Source organism: Melanerpes formicivorus, unplaced genomic scaffold, assembly GCF_026170545.1.
Source record: "Melanerpes formicivorus ecotype bairdi unplaced genomic scaffold, bMelFor1.0.p_v2 SCAF_97, whole genome shotgun sequence".
NCBI lineage: Eukaryota > Metazoa > Chordata > Aves > Piciformes > Picidae > Melanerpes > Melanerpes formicivorus.
In genome coordinates this window covers 1,238,956-1,265,339 of record NW_027142449.1, presented here as the reverse complement: position 1 = coordinate 1,265,339, position 26,384 = coordinate 1,238,956, and the positions used below count along the sequence as shown (strand labels likewise).

At 47.4% G+C, this 26,384-nt stretch overlaps 2 protein-coding genes across 3 annotated transcripts in view; one reads left to right on the top strand and one right to left on the bottom strand.

Annotated features, from left to right (window-relative positions):
* EIF3A (eukaryotic translation initiation factor 3 subunit A) overlaps nucleotides 1–7,569 on the bottom strand; it is a 44,812-nt gene extending 37,243 nt beyond the window's left edge. The window contains exons 1-4 of the mRNA XM_068166110.1: nucleotides 7,425–7,569; nucleotides 2,954–3,144; nucleotides 2,633–2,769; nucleotides 287–450 (exon numbers count right to left, since the gene is read on the bottom strand). Coding sequence (XP_068022211.1) covers nucleotides 287–450; nucleotides 2,633–2,769; nucleotides 2,954–3,144; nucleotides 7,425–7,473 — 541 coding nt within the window. The 5' untranslated portion in view covers nucleotides 7,474–7,569. The remainder of the gene's footprint in view (nucleotides 1–286; nucleotides 451–2,632; nucleotides 2,770–2,953; nucleotides 3,145–7,424) is intronic.
* A 5,047-nt stretch (nucleotides 7,570–12,616) lies between these two features.
* DENND10 (DENN domain containing 10) lies at nucleotides 12,617–25,933 on the top strand. Of its 2 annotated transcripts, XM_068166098.1 has the most exons (9): nucleotides 12,617–12,696; nucleotides 13,291–13,487; nucleotides 15,005–15,084; nucleotides 16,802–16,950; nucleotides 17,374–17,485; nucleotides 17,836–17,936; nucleotides 21,063–21,170; nucleotides 22,443–22,537; nucleotides 24,315–25,933. In XM_068166098.1, exons 1-9 carry the CDS (start codon nucleotides 12,651–12,653, stop codon nucleotides 24,489–24,491), a joined length of 1,065 nt encoding a protein of 354 aa, XP_068022199.1. In that variant the 5' UTR covers nucleotides 12,617–12,650; the 3' UTR covers nucleotides 24,492–25,933. The 2 variants fall into 2 exon arrangements, with proteins under 2 accessions (XP_068022199.1, XP_068022200.1); XM_068166099.1 differs by lacking the exons at nucleotides 12,617–12,696; nucleotides 13,291–13,487 and having other exon boundaries at nucleotides 15,003–15,080.
* Nucleotides 25,934–26,384: the final 451 nt, after the last annotated feature.

Below are 26,384 nucleotides of genomic sequence, written 5' to 3'. Positions count from 1 at the left end.
AAGGCACAGCACCAGGAATTCTCTGCCTCTGTATGTTCAGAAAAAATACTATTCTCCTTCCAGGTTCTGTTACAAGGAAAGATCAGTGCTCAGGAAGTTCAACAACTTTAAGGAACCTCTGTGATTTGAATAGTATTTGCGTGTACATACACGTGCTTAAGAGATTAACCTATCTTCAACTCAAGCAAGGTCCAAATAAAACTGTAAAATGAAAGGTTGTTTCCAAGGGATGTAACACAAAAATCCTGGATCTCATTACACATCCCTTTCCATCCTTATGGCTTACCTTGCTGTGCGATGTCATGGTACAAGCGTTCCACCCGAGAATTGTTTCGCAGAAGATCCAAACACTGTCTGTAGGATTCCCACAGAAATTTAACCCAGGGTGTCAAAAGCAGCCGGTCAGTACGATCCTGAGTGTCTTCTCCACTTACAGCACTCAGAAGAACACTACAGTTGGGGCAGGGAGGCAAGGAGGAGGAAAAAAAAAAGAGAAAAAAAGAAGGTGTTTTATTCCCAACAATTCTTCACCATTTTTTATCATAGATTCTTAGAATTGTCAGGGTTGGAAAGAACCTCAAGGATCTTCTAGTTCCAACCCCACTGCCATGGGCAGGGACACCTCACACTACAGCAGGTTGCTCACAGCCACATCCAGCCTGGCCTTTGAAACCTCCAGGGCTGAGGCTTCCACCACCTCCCTGGGCAACCTGTGTCAGTCTCTCACCACCCTCATGGGGAACAACTTCTTCCTAACATCCAATCTGAATCTACCCATTTCTAGTTTTATTTCATTCTTCCCAGTCCTATCACTCCCTGACACCCTGAAAAGTCCCTCCCCAGCTTTTTTGTAGGCCCCCTTAAGGTACTTGAAGGCCACAAAAAGGTGTCCTCAGAGCCTTCTCTTCTCCAGACTGAATAGCCCAAACACTCTCAATCTGTCCTCATAGCAGAGAAGCTCCCTTCCAACCCCTAACATCCTGTGATCTGAGATGAGAATGGTCACTTTTTGCTGATGCTAGACACAAGCACTGTGTGCTGCACAATCTGCACACATGAAAAACTGGAATCCTTAAAGCATTAGAAACTTTATATATTCTGACATGAAAAAATGCTTAAAGACATCAGAAGTGAGATGCAATAAGCTGGCATTCAGTGGCCACAACTGCATTCCGTCATTCATGGAAATACAACACTGGAAAGGATTCCTGAGCCATTGAGACAAATTCAGTGTTGCATGCTAAACACTCTACTCAGCATGACAAACTAACAAGGAATCCTCTTCTCTGAGCCTTTGGTTTAAAAACCCTGCTTCTAATATAAACTCTCAACTCTTGTAACTCTCTTCCCACTACACTGTTTCCAGGCCTAACTTCCTTGAGCACTAGTCCTACCTACAATATTAAAGATGGCATTTCACCAGCACCTTCTCCAACAGATCAAGCAGTGAATCCAGCAAAAAATACCATGAGAAGCTGAGAAAATGGGACCTAAAAAACACTACTGAAACTGTGGTGGTTCAGAAAAAGAAGTGTGACTGAAAAGACATTTTCTTGTCCCCAGTTATATAAAAGAGAACAAGGTGGTCAGCCACTCTTCAGTGCCTAACAGCAGGACTCCTCTGTAATAAGGACTACTCCAAGCACTGGAAATAACAAGAATGGCACTACTGAAGGCAGGTCTGTAACCTTGCCACTTTCTGCAACCAGTCAGTTCTTAACTTCTACCAGAGAGCCTTGCTGTTAACATGCATACCCATTGCCTTTTACTCCATGTCTGAGTATTACTTGATTATCATAACTATTTCTCACAGTCGCCTACACAAGACAAAATGTTCTCTACTTTGATAACTTCTTCCAATTTTCTATCATCAGTAGATACAGCTTCAACTTTTTTGGTTTCTGTGCCAAGATTTTTGTTGAAAGAATTCCCAGCAATTTCACTCTTGCTTCCCCTATCTCCTTTTGTCATGACACATCATCAGTTTCTCGTTGTGCAACCCCTTAGGCCCCTTCCAATTTAACTGCAAACATCCCTTCTGGTATGGTATCAACAGCTTTACTGATCCTTTTCTCCATTCCTTCTCACTATCTACCCAATTAATTATAACACTCTGAATTTACTTTCTCTGTCTGCTGTTCTCTTATCACTTACCTAGGCAAGAATAATATAACATTTCCTTTTGTTTGTACATGCACAATGTGGCCAGAAAGATTGGAGGTTATCATACACAGCCATTAAACTGGTCTGAAAGGAATTAAATTGGCCTGATATAATTAATAGCATTTGCACACCAACTGATAACAAGCATTTTTCAGTAATCAACTCTCCAATACCACTACAGGTGCAGGTACGAGTAGATCCTAGAAAGTGGTGACTCCGCTCCTAGAACTGCTTTCATTGTAGCTACATTTTGTATTCTTTCCTCCTTACTTCCTTGACTTACCTTTACTCAAGACTTAGGATTTTGTTCAATGCAAGATTCCTATTTTTTCTTCCTACTTCTAGAACCTCTAAACACCTTTAGCATTCCATTTCAAATCCATCATCTTTGTATCTCAGTTCTCTGAGCTGCCAACATCCTTCATGAATCTAAACATACCGTACTACATTTTAAAGGGAGGTCACCTACCTTTCTGGAGTTTGAATGTTATCCAAGTCTTCAATGTCCAGTACCATCTGCTGGGATTCTTCCTTAGCTGCTTCTGTTTTTTCTTCAGCTAATTTTAGATAGGCTCGAACAACGTCCTCTAAAGACTTGATGTTCACCTACACCAAAGGCAGAAAATGGGAAGATGTTTCCACCCACACCAGGCAGCCAGCATTTAAAATGTAGGAACATCTAAGGGGCAGATTAATTCTAACTCAAGACCACTTGGTTACTTCTAGAAAGGATCAGCTGACATATTCCATGCTTGCTAAAAATAAGGAAAAACAAATGCAAAAGCCATACCTGCTGGCAAATGTTCTTGTACTGGTACAAGCCTTCTTTTGCCAGGTGACTCTTGCGGAGATCCACACAGAGTTCCAGGTACTTCAGCATAATGGGCTCGTGGATTTTCTGCCATGTTCGGTGTTTCTTACTTTTCATAACATCATAGAGAACATCAAGGGCAGGCTGCTTTTTGCCGACCTCAAGGAATTCTGAAAGTGAAAGCCCAATTAGCAAAAGACTTGCAAACCAGAAGATGTCTGGGTCTATGCTTAACACTGCATGCTCTTAAAATTGAAGTTCACTGCCAGCTGGACCACCTGGCCATACCAAAACGCTGGCAAATGCAAATGCAGTGGCAATCTTTCAAGGACATAAACTGGCCAACACAGTCCTCTCCATTGACATCAACATTTCAGGACAGCAGAGATGTGTCTCAGTCCACCAAGGCATGACTGGGCTCTTCATATTAGAATAAAATTAACCAGGTTGGAAAAGACCTTTGAGATCATCAAGTCCAACCTCTCACCCAACACTATCTCATTAACTAAACCACGGCACCAAGCGCCCCATCCAGTCTCCAGTGATGGTGACTTCACCACCTCCCTGGGCAGCACATTCCAATGACCAATCTCTCTTTCTGGGAAGAACTTCTTCCTAACATCCAGCCTGAACTTCCCCTGGCACAGCTTGAGACTGTGTCCTCTTGTTCTGCTGCTACATCCCACATTTAAGCTGGTTCATCAAGAAGGAAAACAAATACACACAGGGCTTGTAACACAGCACCTACCAATATCATTGAACAAGACACAAACCATTCAGTGAATGTGAATTAGGAAAAAAATCCTGCCCCATGCTGAGAAAGAAACATCAGTCAGGAAAGTTGTTTGGATTCTTTCTTTTTTAAATTCAAGTGATGTACAGAAGAGCTGGCACTAAAAACTGACAGTCCAACTGAAGGGTCAGATATTTTTCGAATCAGCCTTGCTGCTGAAACCAGTGCTCCACTTATTCATGCCCTGAACAGCTGATGTTACTAACACAATCTCTCAGCATCACAGCAATTCCCATCTGTGATGCACCATACATTCTACTCAGTATAAAACACATAAAGCCTCCACAAGCAAGCAGCACAGCCAATTACCAGCACACACACAGGCCCTACAATAAACCCACTCCTAGCTGCAGAAAAGCAAGCCAAAAGAATGTTGGGAATGAGAAGCAAACAGGTTTACAAGATAAAGAGAAGTCGAGTACAGCTACAAGGAAATGTGTTTATTCTCAAAGGCTGAGGGGTGGAGCCAGTATTCCCCATGAAGTACTTTGGAAACCACATCATTCCTTAAAGAAATGAGAGCAGGAAGGAATAAAGTAGGAGCTTGCTCAAAGTGAGAATAGAATAGAATAGAATAGAATAGAATAGAATAGAATAGAATAGAATAGAATAGAATAGAATAGAATAGAATAGAACCGAACCGAACCTTCAAGACCATCACGTCCAATCTATCATCCAACACCACCCAACCAACTAAACCATGCAACCAAGCACCCTGTCAAGTCTCCTCCCGAACACCTCCAATGATGGTGACTCCACCACATCCTCGGGCAGCCCATTCCAATGGGCAATCACTCTCTGTGTAAAACTTCCTCCTAACCTCCAGCCTAAACCTCCCCTGGTGCAGCCTGAGTCTGTGTCCTCTTGTTCTGGTACTGGTTGCCTGGTAGAAGAGACCAACCTCTGCCTGTCTACAACCCCCCTTATTAAACATGGCTAAAAGATACTGTTTTGAAAGCAGAAGTGTGGTTTTAGTTTAAGGACCACACAAGCACATATCCAGGGCTTAGTTTATGTAAATAATGAGCTTGCATAAGATGAGCAAATTCCTTTCTAGAAAACACAGCATTACATTTACAGATAATGAAGGTTACCGTGTGACAGTACTCGGCAGTGGGTTTTTAGCTGCCAAGGGAATTTTACTAAAGCCGTCCTCCATCCCTTAATTTACACTGCCACTCTATCTCAGTGTGGCTTTTGAGACAGCTACTGCTCAGCTTTATGTTTTTTGCTTTGTGAAATTCAACTTGAAAGGCAAGTTTAATCCTGAAACAAGGCCAGTGGTCGATAGCCAACTGGACAGAGCACAAAATTAATTCATATTGGTTTGAAACTTTTAATTAAGCCTGGTCAGGCAAGTTCTTACAAGTAAGTCAAGTAATGAAGGCTGATTTAACAGACTCTGTAGTACAAGCACATACAAAGTGAACCTGAATATTCAAATACAGCATACATCACCATGTCTTGCAGTTGCAACTGGAAGTTATGGAAAGAAAGCGAGAAAGCCCTAGCTCCTGAGTAGCTGCCAGAATTACTTCCTCCCCTCTCCTATTTCTTCCTGTTATGCCTCTTTAAATGCTAAAAGGTATCCAAAATGGCAACTGAAGGTCTGAGTGGAAAAGAACTAACTGATACCCATTAAAAACTGATCTACTGCTAACCCAAACCACCAATTAAGCTGTGTTTTCAGGCTGAGAAAATGTACATCACTATGGAAGGTGGCAAAGGTGTCATGGGTTATCAAGTATCTAACAGACAGCAACCTCAGCACTTGCAACAATAAAACACTCCTGAAAGTTGCATTACATCCTTGAGTACAAAGCAATGACAGATGTTAAAAATAGCTAAAGGTTGGCTTTGACCTACATTTATCATGTATAAGGAAAAACAAGCTTTCCAGCATATCTATAGATACATCCTAGCTCTTATTTCCAAACATCTCTTACATATGTTGTGGTCACTGAGAACCTGAAGCATAAAATCCTCCTAAATGATCACTCAAACCTTAACCTAGAAAATGCAAACACTACGACTCTGGAAGCCCCTGAATGCTCTGAAATTTGAAACATCAGCTTAACATTAAACTGCCCCCTGCAACATATAATCTGTCTTAGGTCCAAGTTCTCACCCTTTATTGTGCTTGGCCGTAGTGAGATAGAACCCCTGCAGCTTCCAAGAGGCTTGCCATGTCTACCAAGATTCAGGATTGCTAGTGTTTGTCTACAGAACACCCCCTTCAGTTCCTATCCTTCAGCTCATCAGAATTTACTAGCCTTGCAGCAGTGCAAAAGATAGGAATTTACAGCTGTTTCTTCAATATCGAGAAAGTAACAAAAATATCAGATGCAAACAGTTTAAGGTCAATATTCCAGCAATGCAATTTGCTCACCACTTAACTGCAACTTGTTCTACCTACACATTCTGAAGTTCTACCTACACATTCTGAAGTTCTACCTACACATTCTGAAGTTCTACCTACACATTCTGAAGTTCTACCTACACATTCTGAAGTTCTACCTACACATTCTGAAGTTACATGCATCTTTTGAAGGGCTGCTACAACTACAATTTTATCTTTGGCAATTGATTGAAGCTGAATTTATCTTTCAACCTGGTGGGAATTATTTTTACCATAGATTTTAGACTAGAAATCCTGAGGATGTACAATACTTGAACACTTTGTAGTTAAAACACCAAGTGCTTGGATTATTCACAATCCCCAGACTGGCCTCTTCAGCTGTCATTTCAAGATCTGCACATCACGTGTAATTTTTGGATGACATTAAGTGCCATCCTGCAATAAGCCCTGTAACAATAAAGGCTCTAAAAGGACTTGCTAAGTGCTTAAAAAAGGATACAACAAAAAAGAGAAGAGTCAAAGCTATATATTTAGCCTGTCCAGCTTTGTACGTTGCCATCAGCAAGGGACAGCTACACCACAGCCCTCCTCGTTTCCTATTATGCATCATCCCGTGCAACGTCCAAGTAAAGTAATATTCGCGTTCTCACCGGAGTCACATCAAGGATGGGACTACTGAATACGAAGCCCATATGGAAAAACTGGATCCGCGATCCCACCGGGTGTGAAATCGTCCCAGAGTGGAATGACAGGCCAGACTTCTCTCGGACCTCTCTCGCCAAGCCGCCGAGCCCATTGCCGCCGGCGGGCACGACGGCGACTTTGCCGCGGCTCCCGCAGTCGCAGGGCCGCAAAGGGAGAAGTCGCGGGACCCGGGCCACGCTGCCCTCGGCGTAACAGGCCCTCGCGTCCCCGACTCCCCCTTTCACCCAGAACCTGCCCACCGCCTCCGCCCTCGGGCGGCTGGGGGCCCCAACAGGGAGAGGGAGAGGGAGGCGGAGCCGGACTGGGCCCGCTCCCCGCGGCGGCCAGGGCCTCGTCTCCGCCATGCGGCGCGGCCGGCGCCGGTAGGCCTCGGCCACTTCCTCGCGGCAAGGCGGCGCCGCGCCGCTCCTGCGAGGCCTCTCCTCAGCGCCAGAGAAACGCCAGTCGCGGCCTCGCACCGAGGGGACGGCACAGGGGCTCTGGGGGCGAGCACAGCCGGCCCGATCAGGGAGAGAGGAGCGGCGCACGCTGCCCGCCACGGCTGGAGGAGCGGGAGGCGAACCGGCGGCGAGGGGAGGGTGGCCCGCACTGACCGTTCGCCCGTTTGAGGGCATTCTCGGGCCGCTGGAAGTACACCGGCATGATGGCGGCGGCCTCTCCTCACAGGGCGGCGGCGGCGGCTCGCTCCGTGCTCCAGCCAGGCAGCCTGCGAGGCCGGAAAGAGAGGCTGGCCCCTCACCCGCGCGCGCTGACGTCGGCGGAAACGGAACCCCTCCCGGCGCGCGGGCTGGGCGGTGGCGGCGCCGTGAGGCTAATGTCAGGCGACCGGCGGTCGGCACTACGCTGGCCGTGCACTGGCCGGTCCCGGCGGGGAGGTCCGCGGGGTGCTCGGTGAGCCCTCCGCGGGAGAGCCGTGCTTCAGGCTAACGGCGAGGCTGGTTTTCGCTGCCAGCGTCCAAGTAACACCCCGCGCTGGTCTGGCCGTCCTAGTGGAGGCTGGAGGACGAACAGATGCCACAGAGTCAGGGGCCGGCCACCGCGGGCTGCCCGGGGCTTGCTCCAAAACCAACAGCCAGCTTGTGAGGCTTCACGAAGCCGTTTGGCTAACTTAGCCTTGAGCTTTTAGATCCACTAGGTTTAGAATGCAGCCTGTGGCAAGATGGGGGATCGGTCTCTTCTTCCTAGTAACGAGCGATATTAGGAGATGGCCGCAAGTTGCAGCAGGAGAGGTTTAGGTTGGATGTAAGAAGAAACTTCTTCACAGAAAGGGTTATCGAATAGTGTAATAGGCTTCCCGGGGAGGTGGTTGAATGACCACGAATGAGTGTGTTTAAAATACACATAGATGCGGTGCTAGGGGACATGGTCTCGTACCAGACATCAGATAAGGGTTGGACTCAATGATCTGAAAGGTCTTTTTCAGTCGAAGTTATTCCATGAGTCTGTGAATCTAAGGCAGAATAACAATCTGGCAGAGAAGGCATCGTCTGTGCTGAGCCTTTGCTCCTCACAACTTGTTCAGCCAGTTCACAAATTGTCCCTCAGGCGCTTGACTTGCAGAAAGGCTCTCCCGTGTGCACGTAGTCATCCTCTGCCTCAGCACCCCTCACCTTAAAAACCTTGGGAAACTATCAAAGAGGAACTCAGCTACTCCTCTTAAGCCTCAAGAGCGACAGTAATGGCAATAAAGGAATGTACCTGTGATAACCAGCAGTGCCACTGTGTATTTTTTCAAAGCCACTGGTGTGAAAATGTCTCTTGGCATATGGCGAGTCAGTGGAAGCTGTATAAAGGTGTGTGAACTACACACGAAAGTCCTATAGCAGCAGCAACAAAAGCAGTAGGACAGCAGCAAGTGAATGTGTGACTAACAGGGTGTTTTGGATGAGTAAACACCAGGATGGTGCATGCCTGCACGAGGCATTGAACTCAATATGCTTTCCAATCTTGCGGCAGGGATGCAGACCTCTGCAGCTGGATCATCAACGACTGGAGCACAGTGCCCTGTGAAAAGAGGCTGAGGGACCTGGGGCTTTTTAGTCTGGACAAGACTGAGAGGGGATTTAATAGATGGTTATAAACATCTGAGGGCTGGGGCTCAAGAGGGAGGGGACAGACTCTGCTCACTTGCACCCTGGGATAGGACAAGGGGCAATGGATAGAAACTATAGCATAGGAGGTTCCACCTCAACATGAGGAAGAACTTTACTGTGAAGGTCATTGAGCACTGGAAGAGGCTGCCCAGAAAGGTTGTGGAGTCTCCTTCTCTGGAGACTTTCCAGACCCATCTGGATGCATTCCTGTGTGACCTGCACTAGATTCTATGGTCCTACTCTGGCAGTGGTGTTGGACTTGATGATCTCCTGAGGTCCCCTCCAAGCCCTAACATCCTGTGAGCCTGTGTCATCCTGTGACACCATGACTGTAGCTGTGACCCTCTGCAGACCCAGCTGTCTGTTTCTTAAGTATGTCTGATTTTTCAAAAAATACATAGGTAGGTGGAGAAGACTGTTGATAAAGAGCAAAGACAGCCTGTCTTGGCTTTTGAATTTCTGTTTTGCTATGTCAGCCATGAATGGCTGCTAGAAAGCTTCATAAACATTTTACAAATTAATAAATTCGTGTTTCACGTTGGCTTGTAATCACAGTTTAGTGCTAAACAGAGAAACATTAAAGAATAAGAAAAACACAGTCACTGTATTCATAGTATCATAGTGTCAGTCAGGGATGGAAGGGACCACAAGGATCATCTAGTTCAAATCCCCCTGCCATGGGCAGGGACACCCCACACTTAGATCAGGCTGCCCAGAGCCTCAGCCAGCCTGGCCTTAAACACCTCCAGGGACGGGGCCCCAACCACCTCCCTGGACAGCCCATTCCAGGGCTTCACCACTCTCATGGGGAAGAACTTCCTCCTCACATCCAGCCTGAATCTCCCCACCTCCAGCTTCATTCCATTCCCCCTAGTCCTATCACTACCTGACATCCTGAGCAGTCCCTCCCCAGCCTTCTTGTAGCCTCCTTCAGATACTGGAAGGCCACAATGAGGTCACCTGGGAGCCTTCTCCTCTCCAGACTGAACAGCCCCAACTCCTTCAGTCTGTCCTCATAGGAGAGGTGCTCCAGCCCTCTGATCATCCTCGTGGCCCTTCTCTGGACACACTCCAGCACCTCCAGATCCCTCTTGTCATAGGGGCTCCAGAACTGGAGGCAGTACTCCAGGTAGGGTCTCACCAGAGCTGAGTAGAGGGGGAGGATCACCTCCCTTGACCTGCTGGCCACACTTCTCCTGATGCAGCCCAGGATCTGACTGGCTTTGCGGGCTGCAAGTGCACCATCAGGGTATCCATGTTAACACTGATCCCTTTTCAGTCTGTTGTATGAGCCTCTATTCTAGAGATGGGGGAAAAAAGGGAGGGGCAAAAGCAATTTTGCTTTTTTAAGATCTCTTCAACTGGGATTTTCTCCATGTCCTTGTGTCCTTGGTCTCTCTGAGATCCAGTGACACTGTACAGTGTTCTCCATCGGGCCACACTACTGATTTGTGTGGCAGTCTTTTAGTATAGTCTGTGTCCTGAACTGCTCTGGCAGCCTACTCATTTCTATTTCAAACCACAGCAACATAGTCAGTAGTCTTCGTTAAGCTATTTATGGTGCTGAACAAGTCCTTTACCTGTCTGCATAAAATTAATGTAGAATCGGTCAGATGCGTACCAGAGACACCACCCAGGCCTGGGCAGCAGCTCCCCAGCATCCACAGGCTAGTTGTGCCATGCCACTGGAGCCAGCCTCTGTCCTAAGGCCTTGCAGCCTTCTCTGTAGGAGCAGCTGTGTGCTGGCAGGGCACAGCAGATGTGCTGCCTGGTATTTATTGTCATTTTACAGCAGCATTTGCTGTTCAGGAGCCTGCTCCGCTTCTTTGAATCTCTGAAGTTCCTGAAAGCCCTCTGGGCTTCAACCAAACCATTTTCTGTCAGAAGCACTATTTATGGTCTGACTCCTCACGTCTCTAAATGGTAGCTAAGTATATTAAATGTGTCTGCTTTAATTTTATGACTTTATGAAAATCAACTTTATGATTGTATGGAACCATAGACTTACAGAATTGGTTTGGCTGGAAAATACCTTTAAGATATAGAGTCCAACCATTAATCTAGCACTGCCACGTCCACCACTAAACCACGTGCCTCAGCACCACCTCTATGTGTCTGTTAAATACTCTCAGGGATGGTGACTTCAATGGGATCCTGGGGTGTATTAAGAAGAGTGTGTCCAGCAGACCAAGGGAGCTTCTTCTCCCCCTCTACTCTGCCCTGGTGAGACCTCATCTTGGGTACTCTGTTCAGTTTTGGGCCCTCCAGTTCAAGAGGGAGTGGGTCCAGCAGAGGGTTATAAGGATGATTAGGGGACTGGAGCACTGCTTGGCGAGGAGAAGCTGAGGGACCTGGGGCTTTTTAGTCTGGAAAAGAGAAGACTGGAGAGGGGATTTAATATATGTTTACAAATATCTGAGGGCTGGGGGTCAGGAGGGAGGGGACAGGCTCTGCTCACTTGCTCCCTGTGATAGGACAAGGAACAGTGGATGTAAGCTGCAGCACAGGAGGTTCCACCTCAACACAAGGAGGAACTTCTTTACTGTAAGGGTCACAGAGCACTGGAACAGGCTGCCCAGAGAGGTTGTGGAGTCTCCTTCTCTGGAGACTTTCAAGTCCTGTGACCTAAGCTAGATTGTATGGTGCTGCTCTGGCAGGGGGTTGGACTCAGTGATCTCTTTGGGTCCCTTCCAACCCCTGACATCCTGTGATTTCCCTGGCAGCCTGTTCTAGTGCTTGACAATTCTTTCAGTGAAGGAAATTTTCCTAATACCCAACCTAAACCTCCCCTGGCACAACTTGAGGCCATTTGCTCCTGTTCTATTGCTTGCTGCTTGGGAGAAAAGACCCAACCTTCACCTTGCAGCATCCCCCTTTCTTGTAAAACAAGGTAGTGCAGCCAGGGAAAGACATTTTTCATTTTTTAAAGTCTTTTTTTCCCCATAGAATTATTGAATCATTTGGGTTGGAAGGGACCTTTAAAGGCCACGTGGGCCAAGCTCCCTGCAGTGAGCGGGGACATCTTCCACTAGGTCAGGTTGCTGAGAGTCCCCTTCGAGCTTGAGTGGTGGAGTCCCTGGAGGTGCTCAAGAAGGGCTTGGACGTGGCACTTGAAGCCATGGTTTAGTTAGTCATGAGGTGTTGGGTGATAGGTTGGACTTGATGACCTCCGAGGTCTTTTCCCACCTTATTGATTCTATGAGTGTTTCCAGGTATAGGGCATTTAGCACCTCTCTTGGCAACCCGTGCCAGCCTTTCACCACCCTCACTGTAAAGAACTTCAGCCTTGTTATCTAGTCTGAATCTCCTCTCTTTCAGCTTAAAACCATCACCCCTTCTCCTGTCACGACAAGCCCTGCCAAAAAGCCTGCCTCCAGCTTTCTCCCAGGCCCCTGTGAAGCACTGAGAGGCCACAAGAAGGTCTCCCCGAAGCTTTCTCTTCTCCGGGTGGAAGAACCCCTGCTCTCTCAGCAAGAGGGGCTCCATCCCCAGTTAGCGCTGGAAAGCAGGCGGCAGGTACCAGAGCAAGCGTGAGGGAGGCACCCGAGACAACAGCACGCCGCTCGGCGGGGCGCAGCGCGGAGTAAATGGCTGCCGGGGCCGAGCGGCACGGCACGGCGCGGCGCGGCACGGCACGGCGCGGCGGGCGGCGCCTCCGCGGGCGAGGCGGGGCCGGGCCGGGCCGGGCCGGCGGCTGGCGGAAGGCGGCGGGGCGGGGGTCGGAAGATGGCAGAGCCGGAGGCTCAGCTGCTCTTGGCCGTGGGGCTGATCGGTGAGGGCCCCGCCGGCTCTGGGGACGGGCCGGGGCGCGGGGGGCAGGCGGGAGGGCCGGGCCGGGGCGCGGGGCTGGCGGGCGGGGGCGCGGGTAGCAGTGCCCCGGCGAGCTGCGGCCGCGGGGCCTGTGCCGGCCGGGCGCTCGGCAGCCTCCGGTTGTGCCGAGGGATGCCCGCTCGCTGAGACCGGCCGCTCGGTGTGCCTGTTGCAGAACGAACTCGTCCAGAGCGGCTTAAATTCACGGCTTCTGAGGCTTCTGTTGCGAAATCAAAACTGGGAATATGGGGGACGGTCATCAGTGAGCTGGGCTGGGGGCTTGACGGTCAATACCTCGCTTATATGAATTCAAGCTCCTGGTGCTTTTTTCACCTCCTGAAGCAGACCGAGAGTGGACATTTATTAACGTTTGAAGAATAAAACCTGTAGCACAAGTGCTGCCCTGCAGCCTAAACCGTAGCGGCAGAACTGTTATGTGTAGGGTCAGGGTAAGGTGGAATTTTAATCTGATTCCAGGAAACAAACCTGATTAACCCATCGATTTACTTCCTTGCTGCTGTTTGGCATTCTCACAGTGAACATCTTTCCACCATAGAAAAAGACACCAACGGAGATGCTTTGTGGGTTTGGTGTTATCCGTCCATAACAGCTGAGCTGAGGACTCTGTTGCTGCGAAAGTGCTGCCTTACAGATGAAAACAAATTGCTTCATACCTTCGTGTTTGGCCAGTATAAAAGGTCATGGTTCTACATCACAACTGTGGAAGTTCAAGATTCTCCAGCCTTGAAAAAGGTAAGACTTGGATGGCTGCTTTTTCAGGCGTGCAGGGGGAAGGCTTCTGCAGAGTTCCCTCTGCCGTATCGAGCAGCGTTTGCCTGTGGTGTGCTGGGAGGAAGGGGTGTGCTCACGGAGGCAGCTGTTACCCAGTGGTCTAACAGTCCACACGTGTTGTTTTTCGCCAAGACATATATTGGGTGGGATTGCAAGAGACCTGGAAATACTCATTACCCAATTTAGATGGGTTCTTTTGTATTTAAAATGGAAATGCTATTTCCCTTCCATTATTTCTAGTCACTTTGTATTTCACATCCAGCCATTTTTCTTTTTTAATCAGAGAAGCTCTATAACCAGTCTTTGGCAGTGTCAAAAATAATTGCTCTTATAAAACTTGATTATTTTTTCCCCCAAAGGGGGAGGTTTAGACTCGAGGTGAGGAGGAAGTTCTTCACCAAGCGAGTAATTCATCATTGGAACGGGTTGCCCAGGGAGGTGGTTGAGTCATCGACCCTGGAGGCGTTCAAGGGGAGATTGGACGTGGCACTTGGTGCCATGGTCTAGGCATGGGGTCTGTGTTGATAGGTTGGACTCGAGGTCCTTTCCAACCTAAGTGATACTGTGATACTGTGAATTATATAGGTACTTCTTTTTCTGCTGCATTGATGACTGCCAGGCTGCAAATAGCTTCTCTCTTCTGTACTTTCCCCTGTTATGATGATCTTTACATTGTCAGTTAATGTTTATTCAGGTTTCATATTTCATGCTATATTGTTAAGGAGAAAGATCAATGTGGTAATTTGAATGCCCACAGCAGAGTGTTGCTTGCCTTTACTCATTCTGAGTTTACATCTTGACCTTAAAGGTGTAGTTGCTTGCCTTTACTCATTCTGAGTTTACATCTTGACCTTAAAGGTGTAAAACCAAAAGAAGAAAATAATGAGCTAGTGTGTCCCAGTGCTGTCTCTGAAAGTGTCCCTGGAAGATGCTATTTAAGGTGAACATGTGAGCCTGGTCAGCAGCAGCAGCAGGCTTTTAGTCTCATACTGTTCCAGCTCTCAATCATTAAATTAAGGAAGTTACAGAGTGGTTCTGTTTGTGGGCCTGCTGCTGGTGGGGGTTTTTTTATTCCCCCCCCATCTCTTTCTAAATATGCTGTGGCTGTCTGCTTTCACAGCCTCCTTTGGCAGCAAATTCTGGAAGTTTCCTACCTGCTATGGGGAAGAAAGATGCCTTTCTCTCTTTTAAAAGAATCTTATGAGATTAAAGGAAAGCAACTCTTAGAGAGCAGATTGAGCAAAAGGTAATGTGTACTGGAGCTGACTCAGTGGAAATGATTCACATCAGAAATCTATTAACCAGGCCTTTTCTGGAGCTAGCAGCTTGGATCTGCTGCTTCCACTCACTTTATTCTTTTCCTCCAGTTGAATCACCCTGTTGAGAGCACTGCAGTAAGTTCAGTAAGGCAACAAAAGACTTTTCATATGGGGTCATTAAATAAGGTGTGTGTCTTTTCCTCTGTGTGTCTTATGCAGGTGACCCACTTCTCCATTGTTCTGATGGCCAAAGACTTCAACCCAGAGAAATATGCAGCCTTCACTAGGATACTCTGTAGGTCTGTATAAAAGTTGGTTCGAGGTGCTGCTGGCTGTATGTTGAGATCTTGCCATGGCAAAAAACAACAGCAAAAATATACATTTCAGTGTGTTGTGTTTGCCTGTGGTCTGCTGGAAACTCAAGTCCTACACACTGTGAATCAGATTATTTAAATCTTTGATTTGAGCTTGTCATGAGTTCATGCAGCATGTGCTGGGTGAATATCAGATACCCAGGTAGGTTTTAATGTGTGTTCTCCAGACTCATGCCACCACCACCCCCCCAACCCCCACCACTCACACACTCATTTTCTCCAAGAACTTACTTTTTCAAAGGGTAAACATCAGTGCTGTGTAGTCAAAGGTCACTGTGTGTATGGTGGGCAGCTTGCAGCCCTCCACAAGATCTGTACTACAGGTGCTTCTTGCAGCTTTTCTGAAATAAGTACAGCACCCAGGGACAGTTTTGTTTCCTTTAGAACAACGAGAGTCCTCGGGCTCTTGAGGTATTTGGCTTGCTCTTCTCCCTTCTGCCAACCCTCTGCCATCTTCTCCTTCCCATGTCATGGTTACTGACTTTCCTCCATGTCTCAATTCTTGTGCTCTCTCTCTCTGCATCTTTCCTTGCTTTTCCCTCAGTTCCCAAATTACTTGGGTCCCAGTTCTTGATAGCAAGAGTATTCCCTGAGACTTTGCAGCTCATTGGATGCAACTAGGGGGTTGCTTTATCACAGACTTGGGAGTGCCATCGAGCATTCCACAGGGTATTGAAGAACTGAGATCATACTTTTCCACTGGTACACAAAACATGTAGATTTACTGTGGATCACATTAATGCTGATTTAGCAGCTAGTAATTGTTTTCAAATCCAGGACTGATTCCTCTAAAGATGATAATTGAGCTTCCAGTGTGACAGCTTTGTACTGTAACTGAGCTGCCTTAACATGTGAAATGGCTTAGTGTGTGTATGTGTCTCTGGGTTTTGTTGGTGTGAGGTTGTTTTGTGTTAGGGCTGTGGGGTTTTTTAATGAGTATCAAGGACATATGTTCATAGTTTTTATTTTATCATTTAGCAAAGAGTACAGAAGAAGATCTAGTGATCCTTGGATAAAAAAAAAAACCTCCTGAATAATAAATGATCTGTGTTCATTAACAGGAGTCACTGTAGCATTGCTTTTACCTAAAGCAGGTACCTTCCAAGTCTGCAAAGAATCCTTAGCCTGGACACATGCTTACACCTTTGTGCTGTTTCATAGAATTGTCAGGGTTGGAAGGGACCTCAAGGATCACCTAGTTCCAGCCCCACTGCCCTGGGCAGGGACACCTCACACTACAGCAGGTTGCTCACAGCCACATCCAGCCTGCCCTTCAAAACTTCCAGGGATGAGGCTTCCACCACCAACCTGGGCAACCTGTGCCAGTCTCTCACCACCCTCATGGGGAAGAACTTCTTCCTCACATCCAATCTGAATCTACCCATACGTTTCTCTGTTAGTAAATGTGAGTCCTTCCATTAGAAAAGGAAACTCAAAACCAGAAAGTAGGTTTTTATCCCAGGAGACAGGCAGGGGTTTGTGTGCATGTTGAAAGACTTCTAGCTTAGTCTTTAAAACCTCAAGCAGGTGTCCAAACTAACAATTGTTGCCAATAACCTTGCTGTTGGCAGACTGTGATTCTTTTTGTTCCATGCTGCTGGCACTGATTGCAGTCAAAATACAGATTCTTTTCTTCTCCCAGAATCTACCTGAAGCATGGAAGTCCAGTTAAAATGATGGAGAGCTACATTGCAGTCCTTACAAAGGGGATCTGCCAAAGTGAAGAAAATGGATCCTTCCTCAGCAAGGACTTTGATGCTCGGAAGGCTTATCTTGCTGGCTCCATCAAAGGTTAATTAATAGCAGAAGTCTCTGTTCTGATTGCTTTTGTACAATATAAGGTACAATCCAGTTTTCATGTGTGCTTGAAGTAAATGGAATCATAGAATCCTGGAATGGTTTGGGTTGGAAGGGACCTGACAGATCATCTCGTTCCATGAACAGGAATACCTTCTGCTAGACCAGGTGGCTCTGGGTCTCATCCAAGCTGGTGCTGAACACTTCCAGAGAAGCTTGCACAGCTTCTTTGAGCAGTCACTTCCAGTGCCTCACCAGCCTCATGGTGAAGAATGTCTTCCTAATGTCTAACCTACATCTAGCTGCTTCTGGTTTGAAGCCAGCAGTGTTAACATTATTATCTGTGCCTCAAAACCCACAATTTTTCATACCAGCATGTATATCTTCCCTAAAATAATTTCCTTCCCTCTTTTCTAGATATAGTATCTCAGTTTGGAATGGAAACAGTTATCTTATATACAGCACTGATGCTGAAGAAGAGAATTGTAGTGTACCATCCTAGAATAGAAGCTGTCCAGGAGTTTACCAGGTACTTTGTCAATCTCTACATCCCCACCCTCCTCAGAAGTCCAGCAAGCCTGGATCCTCCATTGAGAGGAAGGTCCACATTTTGGAGGAAAAAAATACATTTCTTTTCAGAAAATACTAAATACAATATTTGTTTATTATGAATTGTCTTCTTTGAAATCCTGCTTGAGCCATATGCTTGTCAGCTCAGAGAGATTCAGCTTTAGAATGAGTGATAAATTGATTCCTTTGATAGCAGCTCATGTTGAGACCTCATACTGCTTGTTTCTTAGGACATGCATTTCAAACTCTGAAACTTCAATGAGTGTAGGTCAAAATCTGCTGTTTCAAGTCCTGATCTCATTTCCCTAGGACTTTGCCTGCATTAGTGTGGCATCGACAAGACTGGTCAATTCTGCATTCATATGTACATCTACATGAGGAGGAAGTGGAAGCCTTAAAAGCCTGCACAGGTACCAACAATTTATTGATAGAAGCTGAAAGGAAATGTTGTTGGCTTTTTTGTTGTTGTTGTTGTTGTTATTCCTGCAATGTCTTGCTCTTTGAGGAGGGGGAAAACTGGTTCTTTTGCTGTTAGGATCATTGCTCAAAGTTCAGCCCCATTGTAATGGGTTGGGGCAGACCCCCTCCCCACCACGTGCAGAAATGACGACTCAGACAAACGGACTGCAAAAGTGATGGAAAGTGTAAATAGAGAACAGTGAGTGCGTGCAGAGAGCTAGAAACACAGTGACAAGAGAGACCCCAAAACAGACCCAGAGAGATCCCATCCCCACCTGAGGGTGCACCCAAAACCCCCAGGGCTCCTCCTTCCCCCCCCTACTGCTAGGCTAGTCTCAGCTGGCCAGATCTGAGACTGCCCATCCCCCCATGGCCTTGGGCCTAGCCAGGCCCGTGGCCGGGAGATCTCTCCCCCAGTTACCGGGTGGCGGAGAGGAAGGAAAGAGGAAGTGCCAGACCACGCCATGAGACTTATAGTGGTGCAAGGGATCATGGTAGGAAATAACCTAATTTCCTGTGTCCACCCACTGGGCTGGACTTCTGGACACAGGAAACACCCCTCTAGCAGAGGGCAGCCAGCCCAAACTACGACACCCATCATTTTCTTTAGAAGAAGCAAATTGACCAAACAGGTCTGCTAGAAGGTAGCTTGGTTCAGCTGCTATTTCTGGGTGGATCCACCTCACTTTTAGCCCTAACTGCAGATACAAAGCAGCTCTGAGGCTTTCCTGGTGTTGTGTGCAGGGGTGGAAAGTCTCATTCTTGTGCAGAAGCAGCTCACTTTAGATTGTCTACTTGTTTTCCAACTAATACACGTGGCTAGGAACTTCCTTTGTAGGTTTTTTTTTCCCTTACTCTTCTTCTTCTTATTTATTTTTTTAATCTTTATGGTTTTAAGATGTCTATTATTTTTTAACCTTTAAAAGGGTTATTCTTTTTATTTCATATTTTAACTTTTAGTTTAATTTTACCTTTAATTTTTATTATATTTTTTAATAGTTTTATTTTGCTATTTTAATTTTACTTTAAAAGAGATATATATATATATATAATTATTTATTATTTCCTCATTCTGAAGTTCCAGACTTTTATCCTGACTGTTACCAGTGATGTCTGTGGCTCCCAGTCACAGGCAGCCTTCCCCAGCTCTGCAGGAGCTTGATCTGTGACACATTGCTGTCTCCCTGTAGTACTTAGCACACCGTCCAGCATGAGGCCTGTTTAAGCACAGGTTAGCATGACAGTGCAGCAATTAAGAGGCTTCTCTATGCAGAATAATGAGCAAGGAGATTACTCATCTTCAGTAGTTTTTATCCTGCCTGACCAACCTGGTGGCCTTCTATGAGCAGGTGATGAAATTAATAGCTGAGGGGCGAGCAACTGATGTCGTTTACCTGGACCTGAGCAAAGCCTTCGACACTGTCCCGCACCACATCCTGGTCTCCAGGCTGGTGACACATGGGTGTGATGGGTGACCACTAGATGGATAAGGAACTGGCTTGATGGCTGCACCCAGAGAGTGGCTGTCAATGGCTCCATGTCCCAGTGGAGGCCAGGGACAAGCGGAGTCCCTCAGGGATCAGTCCTGGGACCTGTCTTGTTCAACATCTTTGTGGGTGCCATGGACAGTGGCATTGAGTGCACCCTCAGCAAGTTTGCTGATGACACCAAGCTGTGTGGTGCAGCAGACACGCTGGAGGGAAGGGAGGCCATCCAGAGGGACCTGGACAGGCTGCAGAGCTGGGCACAAGCCAACCTCATGAGGTTCAACAAGAGCAAGTGCAGGGTCCTGCATCTGGGTCGAGGCAATCCCAGGCACAAATCCAGGCTGGGCAGGGACTGGCTGGAAAGCAGCCCTGAGGAGAGAGACTTGGGGGTGCTGGTGGACAAAAAGCTCAACAGGAGCTCTCAGTGTGCACTTGCAGCCCACAAAGCCAATCAGATCCTGGGCTGCACCAAGAGAAGTGTGGCCAGCAGGTTGAGGGAGGTGATTCTCCCCCTCTGCTCAGCTCTGGTGAGACCCCACCTGGAGTACTGCCTCCAGTTCTGCAGCCCCTATTCCAAGAGGGATCTGGGGGTGCTGGAAGGTGTCCAGAGAAGGGCCACGAGGATGAGCAGAGGGCTGGAGCACCTCTCCTGTGAGGACAGACTGAAGGAGTTGGGGCTGTTCAGTCTGCAGAAGAGAAGGCTCCGAGGTGACCTAATTGTGGCCTTCTAGTATCTGAAGGGGGCCTACAGGAAGGCTGGGGAGGGACTGCTCAGGATCTCAGGTAGTGATAGGACTAGGGGGAATGGAATGAAGCTGGAGGTGGGGAGATTCAGGCTGGATGTGAGGAGGAAGTTCTTCCCCATGAGAGTGGTGAAGCCCTGGAATAGGTTGTCCAGGGAGGTGGTTGGGGCCCCATCCCTGGAGGTGTTTAAGCCCAGGCTGGCTGAGGCTCTGTCCAGCCTGATCTAGTGTGAGGTGTCCCTGCCCATGGCAGGGGGGTTGGAACTAGATGATCCTTGTGGTCCCTCCCAACCCTGACTGATACTATGATACTGTGATACTGTTTTTACTGCATTACCAGCAGTGCTTGTTTCAGGTCACTAAATACCTTCCACAGAGAAAAGCTGCTCTCAGTTTGCTCACTTGGCACAGTATAAGTAAAAGGCCAAATGAGTCCTGGTTTTGTTCCTCTGTTCTGATCTGATACTGACTTGATGACAAGTGGCTCTGGATTGGAGATTCTTTTAAAGAGGAAGTGCAGTGGCTTTTGTCATCTGCAAATGAATAATTTTAGTAGCAAGTGGAGGAGAGTAAAATTGCAAGTCTGTAGGAATTTTCATGTTGCCTGTGCAGTTAGCAGTTCATCCACGTTCAGGACAATTGTAGAGGTTGATTTTGAAGCTCCTTGGAAGTGAAGCATTTTGCTGGACCCACTTGCTTACCAACTGATAGCATCAAGAGGGCAACCCCCTGGGTCCGGTGAATATTGTGTCAAATACTCTCAGAGCAGGCTTTAGGGCTGGGGTTTTCTGTGCTACCTGGGATTTGTTTATGAAGCTCCTAATCTTGCCACAATTCTGCTCTCTAGGTTACATTGCTGGGTTCACAGACTCTGAAGTGAGCAGCAGACCAGACCTCTACGATGTGTATGTGAATCTGGCAGATACTGAGATCACAGTTTCCCCTCTGATAAAAGGTTGGTTGGTTTCTGAGTTTAGAGGCCTCTTATTCCAGGGTTGATAGTCATTGCTGAACCTGACTCTAGATCAAGCAGTCCTGAACTTTCTTCCAACCAGGTCCTGGAAAGTCCATGCTTTTATCCTTCAGTTTTATTGAGATCCTGGAGAGCAGGTGAAAGTTGAGGTTGGAGAAGGCATGCTTTGCCTTCCAGTAAGTGTACAACTGAGATTTCAGCATTAGAGAGTTACATGGAAGAGGCATTCAGCTGAATGCAGAGATACCACATGAGTCTTGAGAAAAGCAGGAAGTACTTAGAGGCTGGGGGCTATTTGAAAGGGGAGATGTATGTTGCTTCTCAGGGTCCTGCATCTGGGAAGATACAACTGAGGCACTAGAACAGGTTAGGGGATGCCCTGCTGGAAAGCAGCTCCATGGACAAAGACCTGGAGTCCTGATGGGCAGTAAGTTCTCCATGGGACAGCAGTGTGCCCTTGTGCCCAAGAGACCCAGTGGTATCCTGGGGTGCATCAAGAAAAGGGTGTCTAGCAGGTCTAGGGAGGTGCTTCTCCCCCTCTGCCCTGCTGTGTCCAATTTTGGGCTCCCTGGTTCAAGGGAGGCAGAGACCTGCTGGAGAGAGTCCAATGGAGAGCAAGGAGGATGCTTAGGGGACTTGAGCATCTCCCCTGTGAAGAGAGACTGAGAGCCCTGGGGCTGTTTAGCCTGGAGAAGAAAAGGCTGAGAGGGGTCTGATCAATGTCTATCAATAGCTGAGGAGTGAGGGTCAAGTGGAGGGGGCCAAGCTCTTTTGGTTGGTGCACAATAATAAGGAACAGTGGATACAAACTTGAACAGGGCTGGTTTCACCTCAACATGAGGAGAAACTTCTTCACAGTGAGGGCAACAGAGCCCTGGAGCAGGCTGCCCAGAGAGGTTGTGGAGTCTCCTTCTCTGGAGACTTTCAAACCCCACCTGGACGCATTCCTGTGCAGACTACCCTGGGTGATCCTGCTTTTGGCAGGGGTTTTGGACTGGATGATCTCTGGAGGTCTCTTCCAATCTCTTATGATTCTGTGATCTTGCTGGTCCTTGTCATCTACTTGGGGCCACTTTAGAAGCAGACAGTTTGCCTGTGCTAGCATGGCTGTTGATACCTCAGCTTACTGCCTTTGCCAGTAGATCTGAGATGGCAGTCATGAAGAGGACTCCTTGTTTTGGCTTGTTACTCCTGTGCATTTCTAGATGCCACAGAAACATGAAGCTGTGCTTGCTTTTGTGGTTTTATATTCAGAGGCAATGACAATGGGAAAACTTCACAAGGAAATTGGACAACTGATTGTTCAATCTGCAGAAGATCCAGAGAAGTCAGACAGCCAAGTCATTAAGGTTAGTATTCTGGGTTTATTTTTGAATGAGTTAAATGACTCCTACCACTAACTCTTGGTGGAAGTGGGGGGGAGTAGAAGGAAGAGTGTCCCTAACAATCAGGCTTTTCTGCCCTCAGTGTTTTCACAAATGAGCATTCTTATTGCAGGCTTTTAGGGGTGACACCCTTGGTTGGGATTATCTCTTGGGTAAACCACGTTGCTGAAGAAGCTTCAGGAGTTGTATTGGTTAGAAGACCTCCAGTAAAAAATTAGCTTCCCAGCTTTGTTCCACGAAGGATGTGTTTTGCCCAAAACCTTGGCAATAGTGTTGTCAGTGCCTTTGGAAACACCCAGCTACGAAATGAGTTCTCAGCCAGCAAGCCTGACTTTTATCATGATAGGTTTTTTCACTTCCTCCCCTAGCCAAGAAATTACTAGACACTTCACAACTGAGTGACTTAGTCAGAAGACCTCAGTGAGGCCGTTGAGAGGAGCCTGTGGAGTGGCTGTGCTCTCTTTATTCAACACCACCCAAGAGCAAGTTTGCCTTAAAGTAAAGGCTCAGAGGAGACCTTATTGCTGTCTACAACTACCTGAAGGGAGGTTGTAGCCAGGTGGGGGTTGGTCTCTCCTCCCAGGAAACCAGCACCAGAACAAGAGGACACAGTCTCAAGCTGCACCAGGGGAGGTTTAGGCTGGATGTTAGGAAGACCAACTAGACAGATGGGCGGAATCCAATGGGATGGCATTCAACAAGTCCAAGTGCCAGGGGCTACACTTTGGCCACAACAACCCCATGCAGAGCTACAGGCTGGGGTCAGAGTGGCTGGAGAGCTCCCAAACAGAGAGGGACCTGGGGGTGCTGATTGACAGCTGCCTAAACATGAGCCAGCAGTGTGCCCAGGCAGCCAAGAGGGCCAATGTCATCCTGGCCTGTATTAGGAATAGTGTGGCCAGCAGGAGCAGGGAAGTCATTGTGCCCCTGTACTCTGCATTGGTTAGGCCACACCTTGAGTCCTGTGTCCAGTTCTGGGCCCCTCAGTTTAAGAAGGACATTGAGACACTTGAATGTGTCCAGAGAAGGGCAACAAGGCTGGGGAGACGCCTTGAGCACAGCCCTGTGAGGAGAGGCTGAGGGAGCTGGGATTGTTTAGCCTGGAAAAGAGGAGGCTCAGGGGTGACCTCATTGCCCTCTACAACTACCTGAAGGGTGGTTGTAGCCGGGAAGGGGTTGGCCTCTTCTCCCAGGCAACCAGCACCAGAACAAGAGGACACAGTCTCAAGCTGTGCCAGGGGAGGTTTAGACTCGAGGTGAGGAGAAAGTTCTTCACCGAGCGAGTCATTCGTCATTGGGATGTGCTGCCCAGGGAGGTGGTGGAGTCACTGTCCCTGGAGGTGTTCAAGAGGAGATTGGACGTGGCACTTGGTGCCATGGTCTAGTCATGAGGTCTGTGGTGACAGGTTGGACTCGATGATCCTCGAGGTCTCTTCCAACCTTGGCAATACTGTGATACTGTGAAATTCTTCCCAGCAAGAGAGATTGGCCATTGGAATGTGCTGCCCAGGGAGGTGGTGGAATCACCATCACTGAAGGTGTTTAGGAAGAGCCTGGATGAGGCACTTGGTGCCATGGTTTAGTTGATGAGATGGTGTTGGGTGGTAGGTTGCACTTGATGATCTCTCAGGTCTTTTCCAACCTGGTTAATTTCTGTATGTATATATACACTTCTAATGAGTGTATGCTGAAACATTTACAATGCCTACTAATAGTTTGCTTGTTTTTTCTGTTCTTCAAGGATCTTTGTCTGAAGACAAAAGAAATCTTGGCTACTTTAGCCTCACTCACTGAAGTCTCTGATGGCCATGAAAGACCAACCCTCAATGCTGAGGCCCTGAAGCAAAAGCGCTTTCCTCCAGCCACAGAAAACTTCCTTTTCCATTTAGCAGCTGCTGAACAGATGCTCAAAATCTGATTTTGATGCACTGCAGCACTATGGACCAGTTCAGAAACACTTTCTTTGCCATACAGATAGGTATACCTGGCTTTTTATATGGAAAAAAATCAAAGGTGTAAGAGTAAGTGTCATATTTACCATGATATAATGCAGAATGCTGGAGCTTGATGTGGAACATAGGGAGGCATATGTGGGAACACTCCTGGTGTGGTTATCTTCCCCAGCTATCATTTCTGTATATGGCTCCTGTATTTCATATCACAATGTGAATGCACATACAAGTAGCACGTGCCTGTGTGTCCAGGCTCTGCCAGACATTATTATAGCAGCTGTTTGTCCTGCAGGTCCCAGATGTCAGACAGCTCTATTCTTCTTCTTCTGTGTCTTCCTGGGGTCTGGAACATGGGCTGCAGCACACAGGCTGTGTGAACCCAGCACATTTTGGATGTGCTAGTCTCCCTGCACGGGGATACACTGAACACCTAGCTGGTCTGAGTGCTCATTCTGGGCTTCCAGGTATGCCAACCTGTCAGAAACTGCTCTTGCTCTGCACTGCCTGATACCTGGAAATCCTAAATAAATGGAGAAGTTCTCTTTTGAAAGTGTCTAGGTGTGGGGAAAACAGAAAAGGATGTCTGGGAAAATCTAACTTGGTAGCCTTAGTGTATAAAGGAAGAGGCATTTTAAAGCTCAGGTGGGAGTTGAGCACCCCTTTTCGACTCTTGCCTTTGAGGTTCCCCCCCCCTTTCACTCTGTCCCATGCCTCTGATGGAAGAAAGGTAGGACAGGGTTACTGTATTTAAGATGGGACCTCCTTGGGTGGGGGGGGTGTCACAGACAAGTGCTCCTTTGCAGCTGCTGCAGTCATTTAAGAAGTTGTTGGGGTTTTCAGCTGAGAAGACACCTGACAACTCCTTCCTGATCCATGAGACAGAAAAAGCAGCTGAGTTCAAGCCTGATGGCCTGGAAATGTCCAAACATCCAAGTACCACAGTTAGAGCATCAACCTCTTGAAGTGCTTGAGCTGTAACACAAGGCACTAGCTGGTGGTGCTCTGTGTGGATTAAATCCAGGTGAAAATTTATGGAGTGGTCAAGTGACACCTTGGAAAGAGTTTAGACAAAAGGAAATGTTGCCTACTTGTTTGGTTGCATAGCCATAACAGGAGAGATTAGTTTCTTTTGTCTTCATTGAGCAGCCTGAAACTAACTGCTTTGTAATCTTCTGAGAAGAGTTCAGAGTCTTGGCAGGAAGATGCTCTGAGCCAAACTGCCTATGTTTCTTCAGAGATGCCCACAGCAAATCAGTCAGTTCTGCAGTAGCACTTTGTGGTAAGGAAAAACCCACCAACCTCTTTTATTCCCTTGGCCTTTGTACAGCTAGGCTGTAGCATGTGATTTGACATAGAGCTTTTGTACTTATGATTAAAACTTTAGTAAATGGATATTTATATTGCTAAATCATTGGATGGTTGCTGTTCTGAGCCTGGTAGAGCTCACCAGGAACTAGGGGCAAGCACTCTGGCTGGGGAAAAAGGGGCTGTGTGTCACATTCAAGGCATCCCTTTCAGAACATGGATGAGGATTTGGCATCTGTATCTAAGAGGGGCCATTATTACTGTCAGGAAATGGAAGTGCTTCAGAATCATCCCCTATTTTCAGGGGTGGAAAAACCTACTTTAGACACTTACTCTGCAGTTTACACACAGGAGAGGCTGCTTGCTTTGTTGTTTGAAATCATCTTAGAAACACACTGCAGTTGCCTTTGCTTACCTGCAGCTGCTCTGCAGCTCTTTCTTGTGGTGGTTTTGTTTGCCTGTTTGTTTTGGCTTGGGTTTTTTGGGTTGGGTTTGGGTTTGGGTTTGGTTTTGGTTTGGTAACCTCCCCTGGCACAGCTTGAGACTGTGTCCTC

Excerpts from the sequence above, each read along its gene's own strand:
- DENND10 (XM_068166098.1), top strand. The coding sequence starts at position 12,651 with ATGGCAGAGCCGGAGGCTCAGCTGCTCTTGGCCGTGGGGCTGATCG. Across the intron at positions 16,951-17,373 it reads TCTTGCTGGCTCCATCAAAG|ATATAGTATCTCAGTTTGGA; the intron begins GTTAATTAATAG and ends CCTCTTTTCTAG. Across the intron at positions 22,538-24,314 it reads CAGACAGCCAAGTCATTAAG|GATCTTTGTCTGAAGACAAA; the intron begins GTTAGTATTCTG and ends CTGTTCTTCAAG.